Genomic DNA, 19,435 nt, shown 5'->3' with positions numbered 1-19,435 from the left:
CCCTACAAGAGCCCCTGACTTTAAATGGGTCTGGTGCCAGCGATTGCGCTTGTGGGCGATTGCAATCCAGGACAGACAAAGCACTTCTTCACTTCTTGAGTGCACACTCAAGATACATCCCAGAAGATGTAGCAATGGCCAGCAACTTAGATGCTTTTAAAAGAGCATTAGAAAAATTCATGGAGGATAGGGCTATTGAAGGCTACAAGCATCGCTTGTATTGCTTCTGAATAGCAGTTGCTGGAAAACAACGGAGGAAAGGGTTCTCTTGCGCCTGGGTCTGGATTGTGGGCTCCCCCTTGGCAACCTGGTTGCCCACTGTGGGAACAGAACGCTGGACTAGATAGGCCACAGGCCGGATCCAGTCTGGCATGGGGAACATAGGAAGCTGTCTTTAGACCAAGTCAGACTTAATCGCTCCATCTAGCTTAGTACTGTCGACATTGTATGACATCAGCTCTTCAGAGTTTCAGCAGCTAACATTCCCATACCTACCTGGAGATGCTGGGGATTGAATTTAGGACCTTCTGCATGCAGAGCAAATGCTGTACCACTGAGCTATGGACCAATCCCCCCAAAGGCAGAAGGGGCTGAATGGAGAAACCAGGAGGATGGATGGAGATGCAATAAGTTCGAAGCAGGACTCATCTCTGAAAGGCTAGTTTATGGTGACAGAAGTAACAGCATTTGCCACAATCACCTGGCCCCTCTTAAAGATTCATTGTTTCTCTCCGTAATCTTCACAACAACCCTGTGGTGCAGACCTGGTGCAGGCTCCAGATGTTTTGGGCTACCCTTGCTGGCTGGGGCTGATGGGAATTGTCATTCAAAACACCTGTAGGGCACCAGGTGCAGAGTGTGGCTGGGAAACCTTTGACCCTCCTAATGTTGCTGGACTCCAACTCCCATCAGTCCCAGCGAGTGTGAGCAATGGTGGGGGAAGATGGGAGCTGTAGTGCAACAACATCAGGAGGACCACTCCTGGTATTCCATTCTCTCTCTCTCTCCTTTCTAAGAATTCACTGTTCTTTTAAGCCAGTAGGGCTGGCAGGAGTTGTAGACCAAAATATTTGGAGGGCACCAGGTTGGGAAAGACTAACTTTAGCTCCTCTAACATTTCTGGTACATTTCTGGATAGGCTTGCCTAATCAAAAAACAATGTTTTGAGAAGGCACTGAAAAGATTACAGTGAGAGCACCTGCCTGATGTCAATAGGCAGGGAGTTCCAAAGTTTTGGGGGGGCCACACTAAAACATTGGTTTCTTTCCAGTGCTGTCACATATGTAGTAAGGTTTGCAGTGCACTCTGAACCTTTGAAATGCTGTATGCAGTTGCTAAACCTTATGTTATTATGAATTGAGAGAGTGCGCTGAGAGAGGGAGAAAGACTATTTTACCTGGGGTCCTCAGGCCCTAGAGTTCATTCATTGCGAAGGTGAGATGCAAAACATTCCGGTGTTCAAAGCATCCTGGTTTGGGAGGACTGTCAGTCGCATGATGAGCATCAGGCTAGTTTGTCCTTGACTAAACTCTGCAAAACAAAACAAGGCTTCCTTATCATGCATGCGCCCCAGGTTTTCATTGGGAGCTAATCAGCAGGCATTGCGAGTATATTTTTGCCCCTGGAACCGAAGTATAATTAAGAGGAAGATTGTAAGACAGCGGCAGTTTGGCTCCACCCCTCCAGCTGCATCAATCCCAGAAATGTTTCATAAGAGAAGCGCTTCTCCTTTTTGAAAAATACAGCCCGCTGCTATCTCTCCCGAGGATCTCTTAAAGGGGCCTGACACAATCCTCTTTCACTCGTGGCCCGTGGGAATGCTTAGCATGCCGACTTATTTGCTCTGAAAGGAAATGATTCTCACAGGTGGTGAACAAGAATATTTCAGAATCAATGCAGTTTGGGTGCTGTTCCTCTCATTGTCCCTTGCTTTCCCTAGGGTTGTCTTGTGAATTTTCAGTAGATAGGGATGCAAAAACTAGCAGGAGAGCAATGAGCAGGCAAGATGCTTACTGAGGGGTAGCTGTTTTGGTTCAAGCTAGGATATCTACCATGGAGTAAAGTTTCTTATTATGGGGTGAGACTGCCTGCTGCTTGAAACTGGAGGCTGGAGCATTAGAAGACATATCAGTGGTTAAATCCCTAACACTTTAGTTCAAGAGGGAAACACAAGAAGAGCATGTTGCAGTAATCTAACCTAGAGGTTACCAGAGCAAAGATGACAGAAGATTTTTTAGATGTGCTGTAAGTCACCCAGAGTGGCTAGGGAAACCCAGCCAGATGGGCGGAGTATAAATATAAATATAAATATAAATATAAATATAAATATAAATATAAATATAAATATAAATATAAATATAAATATAAATATATAAATATAAATAAAGCTATTATTATTATTATTATTATTATTATTATTATTATTATTATTATTATTATTATCATCATCATCATCAAGTTAGGTTATCCCTGTTTAGATAGGGGTGCAACTGGGCCACGAGCCAAAGCTGATGGAAGGCTCTCCATATTGCCGCGACCACTGGAGTCTCAAGCAACAGCAGTGGACCCAGAAGTACACCCAAGCTACATACCTACTCCTTCAGAGATGGTACGACTCCATCAAGAGAGGGCCACCTGCCATCCATCTGGTCTAGGGAACCATCTGTAGCTCAGATGCAGAGAGTCCAAGAGTCCCTGGTTTAATCTCCAGGCAGGACTGGGAATATCCCCTGCCTGAAACCTGGATTGAGCTTCAACTTGTTGGCTCTCATCCAGTCCATTACTGAGGCAAGACATCGGTTCAGCACATCCTCTGCTACACCTGTGGATGTAAAGGAATAGCAAAGCTGTGTGCCATCAGCATATTGCTGACCCCCTCAGTGGTTTCATGTAGACGTTGAGCAGCATAGCGGATAAAATTGAACCCTGGGCAACCCCCCACGCTGAAGGCTCCATAGGGACGAACAACACTCCCCAGGCATCACCCCCTGGAAACGACCATCCAGGTAGGCATGTAGCCATGGCAAAGCCAGTGTTTCCCACAGGCATTTGGTTGGCCACTGTGGAAACAGGGTGTGGGACTAGATGGGTGATTTGACTAATCCAGCAGGCTCTTTTTATGGTCTTAAGTACTGCCAATCTTTACAAACTTAGAGGATCTGTAGGGAAGGAGGTGGCCTTTTAGATATTTGGTGCCTCTGTCATTAGGACACAGTAGCACACAGACTCACACCCGGGAAAAGCAAGGGAAGGTTAATAACTGGTTGGAAGGTACTTTGCATCACTGCAACAGGCTTCATTGGCTTTTGTACACATTGTTCTTCTTCTCCGGCATCCACAGTTCAGCCAGGACCTGTGGTCTAAACAATTGTGCTTGACATTGATCTCTGAGGCTTTTCAAGTGAGTTGTAAAATCCATTCAGCCTGAAGCCCTTCTTCTTGGCATCAGCTGTCCAGAAGAGTTATGGTTATCAGCTCCGCTGCTCTGACCAATTTGTAGTGTGGGTTTCTATCACACATCCCCGGCACTGAATAAATGTCAGATTCACAGGCTTGCTGCATTGAGAGGCACAAAAGGCCTACCTGGTCATGCCACGAGGCAGGATCATCTATCCACCACTCATCCCCCACTCCCAGCTGCCCACACAACCCCAAGACACGATGCACTTTGCAGAAGACACGGGCAGAGCAAAATTGCTCCACGGGGATTCAGAGACGAGCCAATCCACAAGCTGCAGGAAGGCAAATAAAACCACCCCATCGCTAGCCCAGCCCCAGACATAGCAGTCAGAATCAGAGAGCAATCAGACTCGTGCTACAGGAATTGTGATCTGTGCAAAAAAAACCTGCTGGAGTAAAACCACGTCCAGCAACCTGTGAAAAATAACAAAGGGGTTAAGTGTGTTTCCTGCAGTGAGACCAACTGTACTTTCTTATTGGCATTAAATTAGATGCAAGAACACAGCTGGTTACTGGTGGGGCCAGGATGTCCATAAAGCGTCCAGGCACCTGCTGGTAAGTATATCTTGTTACCCAGGTGCCTCTTCGCTCTCACCTGTCCTGCTAGGAAACATTATGGGCAGGCAACTACTGTTGACCTCAACCTGGGCCTCCTTGTTTTAATTGCTGTGCTGATTTAATGGGATTGTTGCATTGCATGTTTATATATTAATGTTACAATGGGATTGTTTCCTTGTCTGTTTTGATGCTGGATGCTTTTATTTTTTAATGTTGGCGTACTTGGTTTTTATACATGTAGCCTGCTTAGTTGCCTAAATTATATTGAGATACAGTCATACCTTGGGATGAATACGCTTCAGCTTAAATATTTTCGGGTTGCGTTCTGCAGCGACCCAGAAGTAACGGAGCGCGTTACTTCCGGGTTTCGCCGCTCGCACATGCGCAGGCGCTCAAAATGACGTCATGCGCATGTACGGAAGCGGCGAAATGTGGCACGCACAGACGCGTCTTACATTCGCTTCAGGATGCGAACAGGGCTCTGGAACGGATCCCGTTCGCATCCAGAGGTACCACTGTATTACGCTATTAAAGTATATCCGTATCCCTGTATCATATAATGGCTCCTAGCCACAATGGCTGTGCTCCATCTGCATGGCCAGAGGCAGCAATGCTTCTGAATGCCAGTTGTTGGAAACCGCAAGAGGGGAGAGTGTTCTTGTGCTCGGATCCTACTTCTGGTCTTCCCTTTGGAGCATCTGGTTGGGCACTGTGAGAACATGTGGCTGGACTAAATGGGCCTTTGGCCCTGATCCAGCAAGCTTCTTCTCATGCTCTTCTAATTCAGGATAGAGGACAGCATTACAACATGAAATACCATTAAAATGCAAATCTCTGCATCAAGCGGCATATACATTTTTGACACCCCTGCAGTGGGTGATTAATCTCTGCTTTGCCTTTAGCAGCCGATGAACTCAGGCTCAACGGCGCTCCCTGCTGACATGCCAACCTTCAACCTCATCAGCGAAAGCCTCTCCTTTGACTTCAAGGATACTGACATGAAGAGGTTGTCCATGGAGATAGAGAAAGAGAAGTGCGTTGTTCTCCTTCTTGGCTGTGGTAACTCATAGTCTCGTGGCGCTTGTGGCACAGTGCAGATTCCACCCACTCTTCTTTCTTTCAATGTGACATTCAACTTAAAAGCATAGGAAGTCGACTGAGATCATATCAGACCATGCTTCCATCTAGCTCCATATTGTCTACAGCATGACGTGGGGCCAGGAGGGTTCACATTAGCCCACGAGGCCATTTCTCCCAAGCCATGCCCACCTGTCCACCAGCTGATGTCACTGGATGATGTCAGCTGTTGAGGGCTGGGTTCAGTACTGCAGGGTACTGCTTCATCAGTTTGTACCCCACTGGAAAGGTGCAACCGGCAGGACTGAACCTTCCATTCATCAACTGGTGGGCGCAGGGTTCAGTCCTTCTGGGTGCTGTTCCGCTAGTGCATACCCTGCAGCATAATAATAATAATAATAATAATAATAATAATAATAATAATAATTTATTATTTGTACCCCGCCCATCTGGCTGGGTTTCCCCAGCCACTCTGGGCGGCTTCCAACAAAGATGAAAAATACACTAAAATGTCACATATTAAAAACTTCCCTGAACAGGGCTGCCTACAGATGTCTTCTGAATGTCAAGTAGTTGTTTATCGCTTTGACATCTGATGGGAGGGCGTTCCACAGGGAGGGCGCCACTACCGAGAAGGCCCTCTGCCTGGTTCCCTGTAACTTGGCCTCTCGCAGTGAGGGAACCGCCAGAAGGCCCTCAGAGCTGGACCTCAGTTTCCGGGCAGAACGATGGGGGAGGAGACGCTCCTTCAGATATACTGGACCGAGGCCGTTTAGGGCTTTAAAGGTCAGCACCAACACTTTGAATTGTGCTCGGAAACGTACTGGGAGCCAATGTAGGTCTTTCAAGACCAGTGTTATATGGTCTCGGCGGCCGCTCCCAGTCACCAGTCTAGCTGCAAAAACAACAACAACCCACCTCTGCTTTAGCAAAGCTTTTTTGCTGCATTTCAAAGCAATGTCATCGGTTTCATCCTCCAGGCAGCGCTTCAGGGATAATTAAATGAGAAGCCTATCTATTTTAGCTGCGTCTGCAAAAATTGTTTGGTTTCGCAGCTAACGGCAGGCACTCTGTGTGTCTGTGTGTGTCTGTGTGTGTCGTTGCTCAGGGTAGAGTACATGGAGAAAAGTAAGCACCTCCAGGAGCAGCTGAACGAGCTGAAGACGGAGATCGAGGCTCTGAAGCTGAAGGAGAGGGAGACGGCGATGGACATCTTGCACAGTGAGAACAACGAGCGGGGCAGCAGCAAGCACAACACCATCAAGAAGGTATCGTAGGCCATGCCACTGCGTAAAAAACGGGACTTCTTGGTGCGTGAAAATGCGGCCGAGCTCAATTCAGGACATGTCATGCAGAGAGAGAGAGAGAGAGAGAGAGAGAGAGAGAGAGAGAGCTTGTGCCATGCTTTGGAGAGCACCTTTATTTAATTTTTTTATTTTTATTTCATAAAATTTATATACAACAGCCCCTTCAAAGCTGTGTGCAAAAAGAACAAGACATTGACATTGTCAGTAAAAAAATAGTTTAAAATGGCTATTGAAAACGTCGCAAAACAGTAATAGCTGAAATCAACAGTAAGCTAAAAAGCAGATGAAAACGTAGTTCAAGATTCTACGTACAGTGGTACCCCGCAAGACGAACGCCTCGCAAGACGGAAAACCCGCTAGACGAAAGGGTTTTCCGTTTTGGAGGCGCTTCGCAAAACGAATTTCCCTATGGGCTTGCTTCGCAAGACGACAGCCCATAGGGAAATCTCAGGGACAGCGGGGAAGTGCAGCGCGTCTTCCCCACTGTCCTCGGACCTCCTCCCGCCGCCGGCTTCGGAACGAAGCTCCGATGCCGGGCGGCGGAGGGGGAACGTCTCCTCCCGCCACGCGGCATCGGGACGAAGCTCCGATGCCGGGCGGTGGAGGGGGAACGTCTCCTCCCGCCGCGCGGCATCGGGACGAAGCTCCGATGCCGGGCGGCGGAGGGGGAAAGCCTCCTCCCGCCGCGCGGCATCGGGACGAAGCTCCGATGCCGGGCGGCGGAGGGGGAACGTCTCCTCCCGCCGCGCGGCATCGGGACGAAGCTCCGATGCCGGGCGGCGGAGGGGTTACACATATCCCTAAACATTTTGTGAATCTAAGTTTGGCCTTATTGAGGGTTGGTATTTCAATATGAGTAGGAAAATGAGAGTACCCCTAAACATTTTTTTAGAAAAAAAGAACTGGTAATTTCCTTAGAGACCCTGAGAAGACCGGGGAAACATTTTAGCCTTCCAGGTGTTGCTGTAGCACAACTCCCAGCAAGTGTTTCTCAGCCACCTAATGCTTGAAATTTAATAATAAAGGAGACAGGTGCACCTGACTAGAGGAGGCATTCCATAACCGGGGAGCCACCACCGAAAAGGTACTGCCACTGGTCACCATCCAGCCCCTATTGCAACAGCACCAAGACACAGTGTCCAATAGCAAAAAAATAACAGAGGAGCTTTACAGTTTCACCTTGGTCCTAGAAACTGCCTGCCCCAGCGATGTTGCTCACAGTCCCTCTCCTGCAACAGGTTCTTATAGGGTTTCCAAGAGCAGGGGGGCACAGTATGGGGCTGGAGATCTCCTTCAGTTCATAACACGTAGAGCTGTGGCAGGGAAAAAAGTCTTGGAGTGAGAGAGGGGAAAGGCAATACATTTCACAAGGGCTGTGTTGAATTCCCCCACAGAGGCCCACATGGTCCACTTCTGTGGCTGGCCAGTTGCATAAAACCAGCATCTTTTTTCTGCCATTGCAGCCCAGCAGTTGGTATTCAGCGGCATATTGCTCCTGGATGGAGAGGTTCTACTTAGGCATCATTTCAGAGCCTCATTTCCTATATTGCTGATCTCAGCAAGCAAAAAAAAAAAAAAAAAAAAGTTTAAAAGTCAGTTGACTGTCCGTGCTTCCCTTTGTGTGCCTCATTTGGTTACAAGAGGAATAATTGCCTCAGCTCTCTGCCTGGTTGACCTGCTGTTTCAAAATGTTGAAATATTTGCTGAGAAGAGGGAAATCTTTGGATTGCCTTGAATATCTCTTTGGAATCCCAGGAGACTTTGTCAGCAAGGAATCTCCCCTTTAAGCCAAAGATAACAAGCTTTCTATTAAAAAAATCCCTTGGTAGATGGAGGGAGGATCGTTGTAGACGAGAAACCTGAGCTGTGGGTCTCGAATAGCTTCATCTCATCTCTGCTTTGTTTTATTTTGATTTATTTCATACTCAGATTTTGTTACTTTATTTATTCATTTGTTTTCTTTGTGTCCCACCTTTTCCCCCTTTCACCTCTAAGGAGCTCAAGGTGGCAGACATGGTTCTCCCCTTCCTCCTCTAATCCCCACAACAGCCCTGTGAGGTAGGTTAGGCTGAGAGAGGCAGAGACTGGCCCCCAAGGTCACCCAGCAAGCTTCATGGCTGAGCAGGGGATTCGAACCCTGGTCTCTCCCAGCTCCTAGCCTGCCACTCTAACCACAGAACCATATTGGCTCGTGACAGTACCGACAACATATTTCAACCCAGGACCCACCTTTTAACCTCAACCCAGGACATGGGACCCATTTCTGTTTTCTTTTTCTTTTTAACTCTATACGTCCAGATGCAAAGGAGGCCGTTTTATCATTAATATGTGGAAAGTATGATTTTAGGAAGGGCAGCTTGTCGTGTCGGGATGGACTGAAGTAGGACGGGCAGGGAGGGGCACCCATGCACCCCTGACCTCCGTGCTGCGGCATTACTGCTGCTTCCCAGGAGGGGCAGGGGGAGGGTCAACATGGCAGGGTGACTGCCATTATCCTGGTGCACCAACAAAACCAGTCCGAGGCTTCTTCCGGTGCCTACTGAAATCCTACTCTGCACCCCTTTTCCTTGCTGCCTGCAAGGGACAGCTTCAGAACAGATCTCGTGCTGGCCTGCATTGCAATTTAAATAGATAGAAGGAAAGATCAATAGATCAATAGATAGAGGTTGATGCCCACTGCTGCGACAGGTGAACACTCTCCTGGCCCATATTTCATTTCTTTCATTAAAATGTATATACCACTTTATTGCAAAAAACCACAAGCAAACCCTCAAAGCAGTTTACAAAGAATAAAAGAGTGACATTTTCAGCTAAAACAACTATTCAAAGCAGTCAAAAGACAAAATCAGCAATAAACTAAAAACAGATTAAAACATACACTGACATCCTACATGTCTGGGTAGGCCTGTCTAAACAAAAACGTTTTAGCAGGTGCTGCAAAGAGTACGGTGAAGGCGCTTACCTGATGTCAAGAGGCAGGGAGTTCCAGAGGGTTTAAGTGCTGCTGTGCTAAAACTATCCAACTGCCGGGCTTGCCTGTAGCATTTTGGCTTGCCCTCCAATGAAAATGGAATACAATCCTTGCCCACGATGTTTTCCTGTGCGAGTCCCGTTGAAATGGGACTTTGAGTGAGCCTTGGGCAAGAGAGCTTTCTGGAGGAGATAGTGCCCTGTGAGCTATAGAACCACCAACCCAATTTTCACACTTTGTTTGAGGAAGAAGCGACCTGGGAACATTGACACTCTCGATTTCACAGAGGACCTCTTCTTTTGTGTGTTTGTTTCTCATTTTGCCGGTTTAGCCTCAAGCCCAGGGCAGAAGACCTATCTGCATTTGAGACCTTCCAAGTAGGTTATTCCAAGATTTCTTTGCGTGCGGTGATGGGATGGCCACCTGTCTCTTACTAACCCCTGCATGAGCTTGCTTGTGGGAAATCCACTGCCTTTCACCACACCTGGCAGGGCTGTTGGAGCTTGTCACCCCACGGCACAGTCCTTGTGAGGGTGAGATCTGGCAAACGGGTCAGGAGCCTTATGGTACCCCTTCTCCTGGAGGGTGCGATGCTGGAGGGGACCTCTCCTCCTTTTTTGCCGCGTCCCCCCACTTTTGGTGCAATTCCACCAGTCCAGCCTTTGCCAGCCTGGGGCCCTCCAGATCTTTCGGACCGCAACTCCCATCAGCCCCTAGTCAGCACGGGTATATGGTGCTAAAGGAGCATGGTCACACTGGCAGGGGCTGATGGGAGCTGTAGTCCAAAGCATCTGGAGGGCAGCAGGTTGGCAGAGGCTTATCCTGCCACCTACACTTCTTCACTTAGCCCAACAGATCAATAATACTCCATTAGGAAATTTATTCACTTAGCGTATATCCGAAACACAGCTGTGCATCTTTCTCCCGCCATCACACAGGTAACAGCGGATGTTAACAGTTGCTGGTTCATTTCTGGGCCCGGTTAGAGGTGCTCACATTTAAATCCCTAAACAACTTAGTCCCCTAATTTGAAAAGACTGCCTCTTTCCCTACAGACCCTCTCAGTTATTAAGATTGCCAGAGGGGGATCTCTTGGTAGTTCCTCTGCCCCCAGAAGTTCAGTGGACAGATGAATGAGGAGAGGGCCTTCTCTGTGGTGGCTCCTAAGTTGTGGAATTCCCTTTGCCACAGAAGCAAACCTGGCACTTTCATTATGTGTAGGCTAGAAACACCCCTCTTTACCCTGACCTTTGATACTTGAGATGTATATTTTTAAGCCCCACCCTGTAACCGTGGCTGTTAACATGCTTTAAACTGTTTTTCATACTGTATTTCTAAATTGTTTTAACCTGTCCCGGGACATTATGGTGGAGGGTAGCGGTAATGAGAAATCATAGAATTACAGAGTCGGAAGGGACCACAAGGCTCGTCTAGTCCAGGCGCCTGCAGTGCAGGAATTTTTTTGCCCAACGTGAGGCTTGAACGCATGACCCAGAGATGAAGAGTCTCATTCTCTACCAACTGAACTATCAAATAAATCACAGCAACAATATGGAAGGGTTGGCTTCCTGCAGAAGCCTCTGTGTTCAGAAGCTTGACCTTTCCCAATTCTCCGCCTCCTCTTCAAAAAGCCACGGCAAAGGAGCACTTACACAAAAACAGGAGTGATGCCGCCTCATTTTAGGTTGCATGCGTGACGGGGAAGGGAGGGGCAGATACCTCTCCCTCTGTCCCACGAAAAGAATCGCCACCCTGCAGGGAAAGTCCAAAGTTGAATCCTCGGCTCTGTTCCTCATCTCCTGCCCCCGCCCCTCATTAATCACCCCCCTCCCTTGGCAGCCGATTCATTCCCCCTCCTCCTTTTTTAACTTCTGAAAAATAAATCTTTCTGAATTCTGAAACCTTTTTTTGAAGCGGCCGCTTTTGCTGTCTCCCGTTCGAGTTGAGCACTTCAAAGCTGCTCCCTGGTCTTTGGAAGCCTTCGCTCAAGCGTCCTCATTGGCTGGTGCTCTGGCACCTCTTCTTCGTGCCCCCCGTGGTTTGCTCCGCAGAACCGTTCAGATCTCGGCGAAGGGCAGGAATGCCACCCAGGCTGTTCCTGCGGGACGATCCTTAATTGGAACTGCTTGTCATCGTTGGCACCTTTCAAGATGGGCCGTGGGGGAATTGTGGGGGGGGGGAGCGGGCTTTCAGAGTCTGCTAACTGGCCACACTAGCATTACATAAGGACATCTGAAGCGCCTGCCAGCCGCCCATCTCGCCTGGATCCTGTTCTTACAGTGCCTGTTAGAAACCTGCAAGCAGGATCTGAGCACAAGAGCAGTGTCCCTACCCTGTGGTTACTGCCAGCTGGTAGAATCATAGAGCTGGAAGGGATCCCCAAGGCTCATCTAGTCCAACCCCTTGCAACGCAGGAATCTTTTGTCCATCGTGGGACTTGAATCCATGACTCTTGAGATTAAGAGTGTCATTCTCTACAGACTGAGTGGTTGCTCCCTCCAACGGTGGAGGCATAGCAAGTGTGAGCATAGCGATTGTGGCTAATAGTCACCAATAGCCTTTTCCTCCATGCAGTTGCCTCACCCTCTTTTATGGTAAGGGACGCAGGTGACGCTGTGGGTTAAACCACAGAGCCTCGGACTTGCTGATCAGAAGGTCAGCGGTTCGAATCCCCACAACGGGGTGAGCTCCCGTTGCTTGATCCCTGCTCCTGCCAACCTAGCAGTTCGAAAGCACGTCAAAGTGCTAGTAGATAAATAGGTACCGGTCCGGCGGGAAGGTAAACGGCGTTTCCGTGTGCTGCTCTGGTTCGCGAGAAGCAGCTTAGTCATGCTGGCCACATGACCCAGAAGCTGTACGCCGGCTCCCTTGGCCAATAAAGCGAGATGAGCGCCGCAACCCCAGAGTCGGCCACGACTGGACCTAATGGTCAGGGGTCCCTTTACCTTTACCTTTACCTCATCACTGCCTCCTGCGGGAGCAGGTTCCCCAGATTAACTATGTGCTGCGTGAAGAAGTCCTTGCTTTTCTCTGTCCCGGATCTTCCAACCTCCAGCTTCTTTGGATACCCACCAGTCCTCAAGTTACAAGACGGGGATAAAAACTCCCCCCTGTCCACTTCCTAAATTGAATCTTGAAAGGGAAGGTTTTGTGCCCCAAGGAAGCAGGTGAGCCATCAGTGAACAAAAAGGATGAATGGTTGCCATGATGACACGTGGTTTAACTGGCCTGTCGCTCCATTGCATCTTGTCTTTGGCACATGCAAAATCTTAGATGAGCATTTGGGGGGGGGGATTTTCTTTCATGCTCTTCAAACATAAAAGTTACTGAGGCCAACATGAGGCTACTTCGGCAATCTAGAACTCCTGGCTAGCTTGTCCTCAGTGGGGCAAATGGTGGTGTCAAACCCTTTGGAGCCTGCATTGACTTTGGCTAAACCTCTGCTTTCTGTTAGATCTCAGGTTGTCTTTTTCTCACTGCCTGACTTCCTAAACTAACCCACTCTCCTTGAGTACCTCGCCGCTCTGCTTTGCTCTGTCACTTTGCCTGCGAAACTCACTTTCCTCTCAAGGCCCAGACCAAGCCACTTTTGGAATGGCGCTCAAAAAGGCGTGAGACATGCAGCAGCACCTTTGTGTGAGCAGAGAACATACACTTTGTATGTTCTCTGTTCATTGAGACAGCAAACAAACCTCCTCTCGTGCTAATCTTGCTAGGAAAAACAAATCCAGAAAACGAGCCAAGAACTTGATCTTATACTTTTCAATCTTCTGAGTAAACATTTGAGTAGTACAGTCGTAACTTGGATGTCGAACGGAATCCGTTTCGGAGGACCGTTCGACTTCTATAGCATTTGAAAAGCAAAGCATGGCTTCAGATTGGCTGCAGGAAGCTCCTGCAGCCAATCGGAAGCTGCAGAAGCCCCGTCGGATGTTCAGCTTCCAAAAGAATGTTAAAAAATCGGAACAGTGACTTCCAGGATTCAATCATTCGGGAGCCAAAACATTCAAGAACTAGGCTGTTCAAAAACCAAGGTACAACTGTACAGGGCCTTCAAGTTTTGGGACACGTTATAGAGTTGCATAGGAACATAGGAAGCTGCCTTTTCCAGAGTCAGACCATTCATTCATCTAGCTCAGTATTGTCCACACGGACTGGCAGCAGCTCATCAGGATTTCAGGTAGGGAATCTCTCCCAGCCCTACCTGGAGCAGCTGGGGATTGAACCTGGGTTGTTCTGCATGCAAGGCAGATGCTCTTCCACTGAGCTACTACGGCCCTTTCTCGAAGGAGAAATAGACAGATCCCTGCCTCGTGCCATGGACAACTTAAAATTTTATACAGCATTTGGGAAGACAGCAGACAGACAGCAGCAGAGGACGAATATAAGGAAATTCATTTCCACATACTTAGATTTCCTTCCACTGGGAGGCTGCAGACCGAAGGTGCTAAACCAAAGCTTTATTGGCAGAGGTGGGTACGGAAAGATAATTTAAATGGGACGCAAGAGCTGGTCCTGAGAGGGGGTTAGGGAATTTGTTTATTAAAAATCTCTCCTTTCTGCTGTAAAACAGCCCTCGAGGCAGCAAGGAGCCCTCAGAATAACACTCAGGGGGTTCCAGAGAGAAGCAATGTGACAATGCTTAATGTTTGGCTCCTGGGTTTGATTGGTGATTTGTTTCAAGGACCTCTGGATCTGCAGCTTGACAATACTGCAAATTCTATGTCCTTTTAAAATGTGTTTGTGGGAGGGTTTTTATGGATTGCTTTTGTTTTTATTATGTATTTTGTGTTCTCATTTTGTATTTTTGTGTTGTGAGCCACCCTGTGATCTTTGGGTGAAGGGTGGCATGTTGTTGTTGTTTACTCGTTTAGTCGTGTCCGACTCTTCGTGACCCCATGGACCAGAGCATGCCAGGCACTCCTGTCTTCCACTGCCTCCCGCAGTTTGGTCAAACTCATGCTGGTAGCTTCGAGAACACTGTCCCACCATCTCGTCCTCTGTCGTCCCCTTCTCCTTGTGCCCTCCATCTTTCCCAACATCAGGGTCTTTTCCAGGGAGTATTGGAGCCTCAGCTTCAGGATCTGTCCTTCCAGTGAGCACTCAGGGCTGATTTCCTTCAGAATGGAGAGGTTTGATCTTCTTGCAGTCCATGGGACTCTCAAGAGTCTCCTCCAGCACCATAATTCAAAAGCATCAATTCTTCGGCGATCAGCCTTCTTTATGGTCCAGCTCTCACTTCCATACATCACTAAAGGGTGGCATACAAATGTAATAAATAACAACAACAATGAGGAAGGAAGGACACGGTGCTGCCCTACACCGAGTCAAACCATTGGCCCATCTAGCCCAGTATGGTCAACAATGACTGGTAGCAGCTCTTTGGAGTTTCAGGCTGCCCTACCTTGGGGTTAAATCTGGGACCTTCTGCATTCCAGGCAGCTGCTCTGCCACTAAATAGCTGTTCCCCCTTGGACTCGTTGTTGGATTTAGATCCATGCAGCACGGTCGGATGCTCCACCTTCGCTTTCATCCGGAGGACCCTGCATTTCAGGGGGTTCGACTAGATGACCCTTGGGGTCCCTTCCAACTCTACAGTTCTGTGATTCTATGTACCAGTTCCAAATCTTACATTTGGGTAGAGGCCCCTCTGTGATGAAGCCCCAGCATGGGAACAAAGGTCATGTTTGCGACCCCCCCGAGTTTTCCTCTCCACCTTGGATGGAGCCTGCAGAATTTTTCATGTTTAATTATGTGGTTAACATGCTAATCCCCTTTTTATGAGCTCTGGGGGCACAGCACAGACATCTCTTCAGGAAGCTGATTTCCTCTGCACGTAGTGCGCTGGCTTCGCTAATTCCAGCTGGCTGAACTTCAGGGGGGCTGGCTGCTGCTTCAGACTTCAGAAGAATGTAGGAGACGGGGTTTGTTTTCGTTCTTGAGGGTCTCTTATTCTCTCTGTGCCTCGGACTTCAAGGGTTTCCTCTTAGGCCAGGCTGATGAATCTGTGACGAACGCTCAACAGGAGCAGGCAGGATTTTGGAGCAGCTTCAAACTTGTTTTTCTTTTTTCCCCCCAAAGAGAAAAGGCATGTGTTTTGCCTGCAAAACAGGAAAGAGGGGAACCAGAGCGATCCAGCTCTCCTTTCTGGGAAAGAGTAGGCAGTTGGCATGCCTTCATAAGAACATTAGAAGAGCCTGCTGGATCAGGCCAACGGCCCATAAAGTCCAGCATCCTGTTCTCACAGTGGTCAACCAGATATCTTTTCTGGGAAGCCCACAATCAGGACCCAAGCACGTGATCACTGTCCCGTCCTGTGGTCTCCAACAACTGGTGTTCAGAAGCATTCCTGCCTCTGAGTGTGTGTCAAGCTTCGGGGAATCAGCTTCCTCCCCCATGACAGTAAATAAGAAGATCAAATGAAAGGGACATCTTACAAGTTAGATTCTTTAATAATCACAGTGAGAGACAAAAGAACACGTCCACCTAGAAATGACGGTGCTCCCAATTAAGGGTCATCCCCCCCATCCCTATTAATCTACGTCACTCCTACGTTTTATAATCTGAGTTTGTACCCTCTGCTTTTTCTATTCTAACACTTTCTGAGCTCTCCATGGCTTTGAAGAAGGTGTGTGTGTGTGTGTGTGTGTGTGTGTGTGAATGCTGTCCAGAGACTGTGAATCTGTTAACCCCCTCTCTCCCAGTGTTTCTTCTCCTAGCTGTTCCCCATCCAGTATTTCCCAGCTTCTGCCTTCTGAACTATACCCCTCTGCAAACTTCTGTTTCAAATCTATACTGTCCTCCTGCTCCTGGGAAGATTTAGGATTAGGATCAGGGGGAGGGGGTGGCTTCCACCATTATTCTTCAGTGCAGTCCTCCTCAACACAGTCCCTGATGAGCAGAGCCATCACAGCTAGTAGCCACTGATTCTCTTATTCATGAATTTTTCCAGTCCTATTGTTAAGCGGGTGGCGCTGTGGTCTAAACCACTGAGCCTAGGGCTTGCCAATCAGAAGGTGGCGGTTTGAATCCCCGCGATGGGGTGAGCTCCTATTGCTCGGTTCCTGCTCCTTCCAACCCAGCAGTTCGAAAGCACGTCAAAGTGCAAGTAGATAAATAGGTACCGCTCCGGTGGGAAGGTAAATGGCTTAGTCATGCTGGCCACATGACCTGGAAAAACTGTCTGTGGACAAATGTCGGCTCCTCGGCCAGTAAAGCGAGATGAGCACCGCAACCCCAGAGTTGTTCACGACTGGACTTAACTGTCAGGGGTCCTTTACCTTTACCTTTTATTGTTAAGCCACCCAATCTCATGGCCATCGCTGCTTCCTGCAGGAATGAGTTCCATAGCTTAGCCATGCATTGCATGAAGAAGTTATTTCTTTTATCTGTCCTGAATCTCCCAACCTACAGCTTCATTAGATATCCAAGAATTCAGGGAGAAAAACCTTTCTCCATCCTCTTTCCCCCATGCCTTCCCACACCAAGGCTCACTACAACCCCCAGTCCTCTTAAGTAGCTAGCTATTTTCCTCCATAAACTCAGCCTTTCAGAAAGGTTCTGTTGGTATATTGTCATTGCTATGGTGGAGAGCTGGATTTAATGGGCAGCCCATATCCTTATCCTCCCCACTCCCCCACGTGGGCCTGTCCCCCTGTCAATAGTCTAGCGTCACAGTGCCTACGATCCCCCTTTCAGCCCTGCCCCATTGAATTGAGCAGGGCTTTCTTTTTAATAAATGTGTATAGAATATTACTCTTTCAGATGCAGAAAAAGGCTGTTCTTTTGCTTCAAAGAGTATATTATAAACTGAAAGGAAATGGATTCATGAAAGCTAATTTTCTGTGGAGTGGCTACGACACCTCCAGCTTGCTCCAGGATAATGTTTACTCAGGAGCAAGTCCCACTCATTTCGCAGACTAAACGTGCATAGAACTGCAGCCTTTCTCTGTGCAATTCGGATATTCTGCGTTCCTATAATACAATGAAAGAGTAGCAATAAATGTTATTGTTTATTGCTACCCTTCCATTACATTATCAGGAACATTTCTGAGTTTTATGAGTGTGTTCTGCCTTTGCATCATGATGCTGAGCTCTAGATAATGTTTCTAAGCTTAGGTAATAAAGCCTTGCTTTCTTTACCGCTGGTGTCCCCAGTGTGACTGGTAGGGTGGAAGGCAGGGAGACCAACAGTAGAGGGAGCCAGAGCTAATGACAGGCAGAGCCAACTAAGACCAGGTGTAGCATCATAGAATCATAGAGTTGGAACGTCACCAGCTTAAAACGTAACTGGGTCATTATTCTTCTCAGCCCAGATCAGAGCTTGTTTGGGGTCAAACTCATCAAAAGGCAGCATTTCCCAAGAAATGACAGGATAGATATGGATTGTGGCTAACATTGTGTGTACACCAGTTCTCAAACCAGTGGCAAGAGCGCACTAGATGCAGAGTAAGCAGGAACGTGTACAGAGTCTAATTCAGCTTTTGCCGTCCTCCTCCTTCCTGCTGCACTGAGACTAAGGAGGAGGAAACTGCTAGAAAGTAAGCAGGCAGGCAGGTGGGGGCTGGCGGACAGCAGACTGAGATTTGGGGCACAGTGCCCCATTCCCCCATTTGCAGGGTGGGAGAGGGAGGCCTGAGAAGTTTAGGGGTGTTAAAAGGAGATTGCTTAGATGCCAGGGTGACCTTGTCTCTGCAAAACGCAGCCTCTGTGCCGTTTGCCAGTGACAGGTAAATGAGATGCTGTAAACTTTTTATGCTGCTGAAATACAAGGCAAGGTTGGCAGCATAGTTGGTTTTTTTTAAAAAAAGGGATGAGATATTGTTTGCATTCTTTTTAAGGGCCTGAAACTAAATGTTGCCTGCAAATCTGTGCCATGAGACCCTGGTTTCTCGAGAAAAGCTGTTTTGAGAGGGGGGATTTGGAGTAGTAAGTAGCGTGTATGTTAACCCTTTGGCTACATGCTGTTTCAAATCAATCCCTTAAGAACACAAGAGGAGCTCTGCTGGATCAGGCCAATGGCACATCAAGTCCAGAATCCTGTTCTTGCACTGGCCAACCCGATACTCCAATGGGAAGTTCCCATGCGGGACCTGATCACAACAGCACTCTCCTCTTCTGAAGTTTCCAGTGACTGGCATTCGGAAGCCTTGCTGCCTCCAACTGTGGAGGCAGAGCATAGCCGTCATGGCTCGTAGACAGCAATAGCTTTCTCCTCCATGAATTTGCCTGGTCCTCTTTTGAAGCCAGTTCCGCAGTTTAATGAGCGAGTTCCACAGTTCAGTGATTTGGACTGAAGAAATGGCTTCTTTTATCTGCCTTTCTAAAGGGGCTTTTCTGTCTCACACACATCTCTAGGTAGATCTGGATACTCCGCTTCCTTAATTCTTCCTCTGGAGTCACAGGAAGCCCCATCTGAGATTCCCAAGTGGAAACAGACTCCTAACTCAGTCCCATTTCCGTAAACCCCACACCGTGGCTGTTTCTCCTCCTCCTCCCACTTGCCCCCCCCTCCAGTTTTATTGGGGAAATGGCCTAAATGGATTTGGTGGTCTCATTTCAATTCTGTGCAATTTTTGCCAAGCCAGCAAAAATGGGGGGCCCTGCAGTTATTGGGTTAGCTAGTGCAAAATGAGCTTGACTGCAACAGAGTTATTGGTTCCTCCAAATCAAATAAAAGCCCCGGGTCTCCTGGGGGGATACAGCAGCCTCCAGGCAGAAGGAGCAAAGAAGATATCCCCCCTCTTTTTCTTCTTCTCTTTTCTCCTTCTGGCTATTTGATTGCCTTCCTCTTTTCTCCCTCTCCCCTTCATATATATATATTTTCTTTGATTCGCCCAGTTAGCGCATTGTAGAGCCTATTCTCCTTCCTCTCTCCCCTCCCTCCCTGCAGGAAGAGGGACGGATCGCACAATGGCGCCTTGTAAAATCAATTTTCTCCCTGTGACAAAAATGTAATTTGCTCTTAATCACCCAGGTTTGGCTTGCACGAAATCTTGCTGCGTGCGATGGCACACACTTGCTTGCTTCCCCCCCTCCCCGCCTTGCATCTGCGTCGAAGAAA

At 48.1% G+C, this 19,435-nt stretch overlaps 1 protein-coding gene across 9 annotated transcripts in view; it reads left to right on the top strand.

Annotated features, from left to right (window-relative positions):
• Positions 1-19,435, top strand: part of NF2 (NF2, moesin-ezrin-radixin like (MERLIN) tumor suppressor) — a 96,113-nt gene that overhangs the window by 61,208 nt on the left and 15,470 nt on the right. For 3 of the 9 annotated variants that reach the window (XR_014519839.1, XR_014519840.1, XM_083478671.1), the window contains exons 14-15: positions 4,920-5,050; positions 6,203-6,362. Coding sequence is in view for 4 of the 9 variants with exons in the window: in XM_083478671.1 (XP_083334797.1) it covers positions 4,920-5,050; positions 6,203-6,362 (291 nt within the window). In the remaining 5 variants the exon portion in view is untranslated. Of the gene's footprint in view, positions 1-4,919; positions 5,051-6,202; positions 6,866-7,186; positions 7,981-9,703; positions 9,750-19,435 lie in introns of those variants that run through there. The other 6 variants (XR_014519838.1, XM_083478674.1, XR_014519841.1 and 3 more) reach the window with 4 other exon arrangements.

Source organism: Podarcis liolepis (assembly GCF_965112155.1).
Source record: "Podarcis liolepis genome assembly, chromosome: 15".
In the NCBI taxonomy this organism is placed as follows: domain Eukaryota; kingdom Metazoa; phylum Chordata; class Lepidosauria; order Squamata; family Lacertidae; genus Podarcis; species Podarcis liolepis.
The sequence above is the reverse complement of the archived record's forward strand: the minus strand, read 5'-3'. Positions and strand labels throughout refer to the sequence as shown.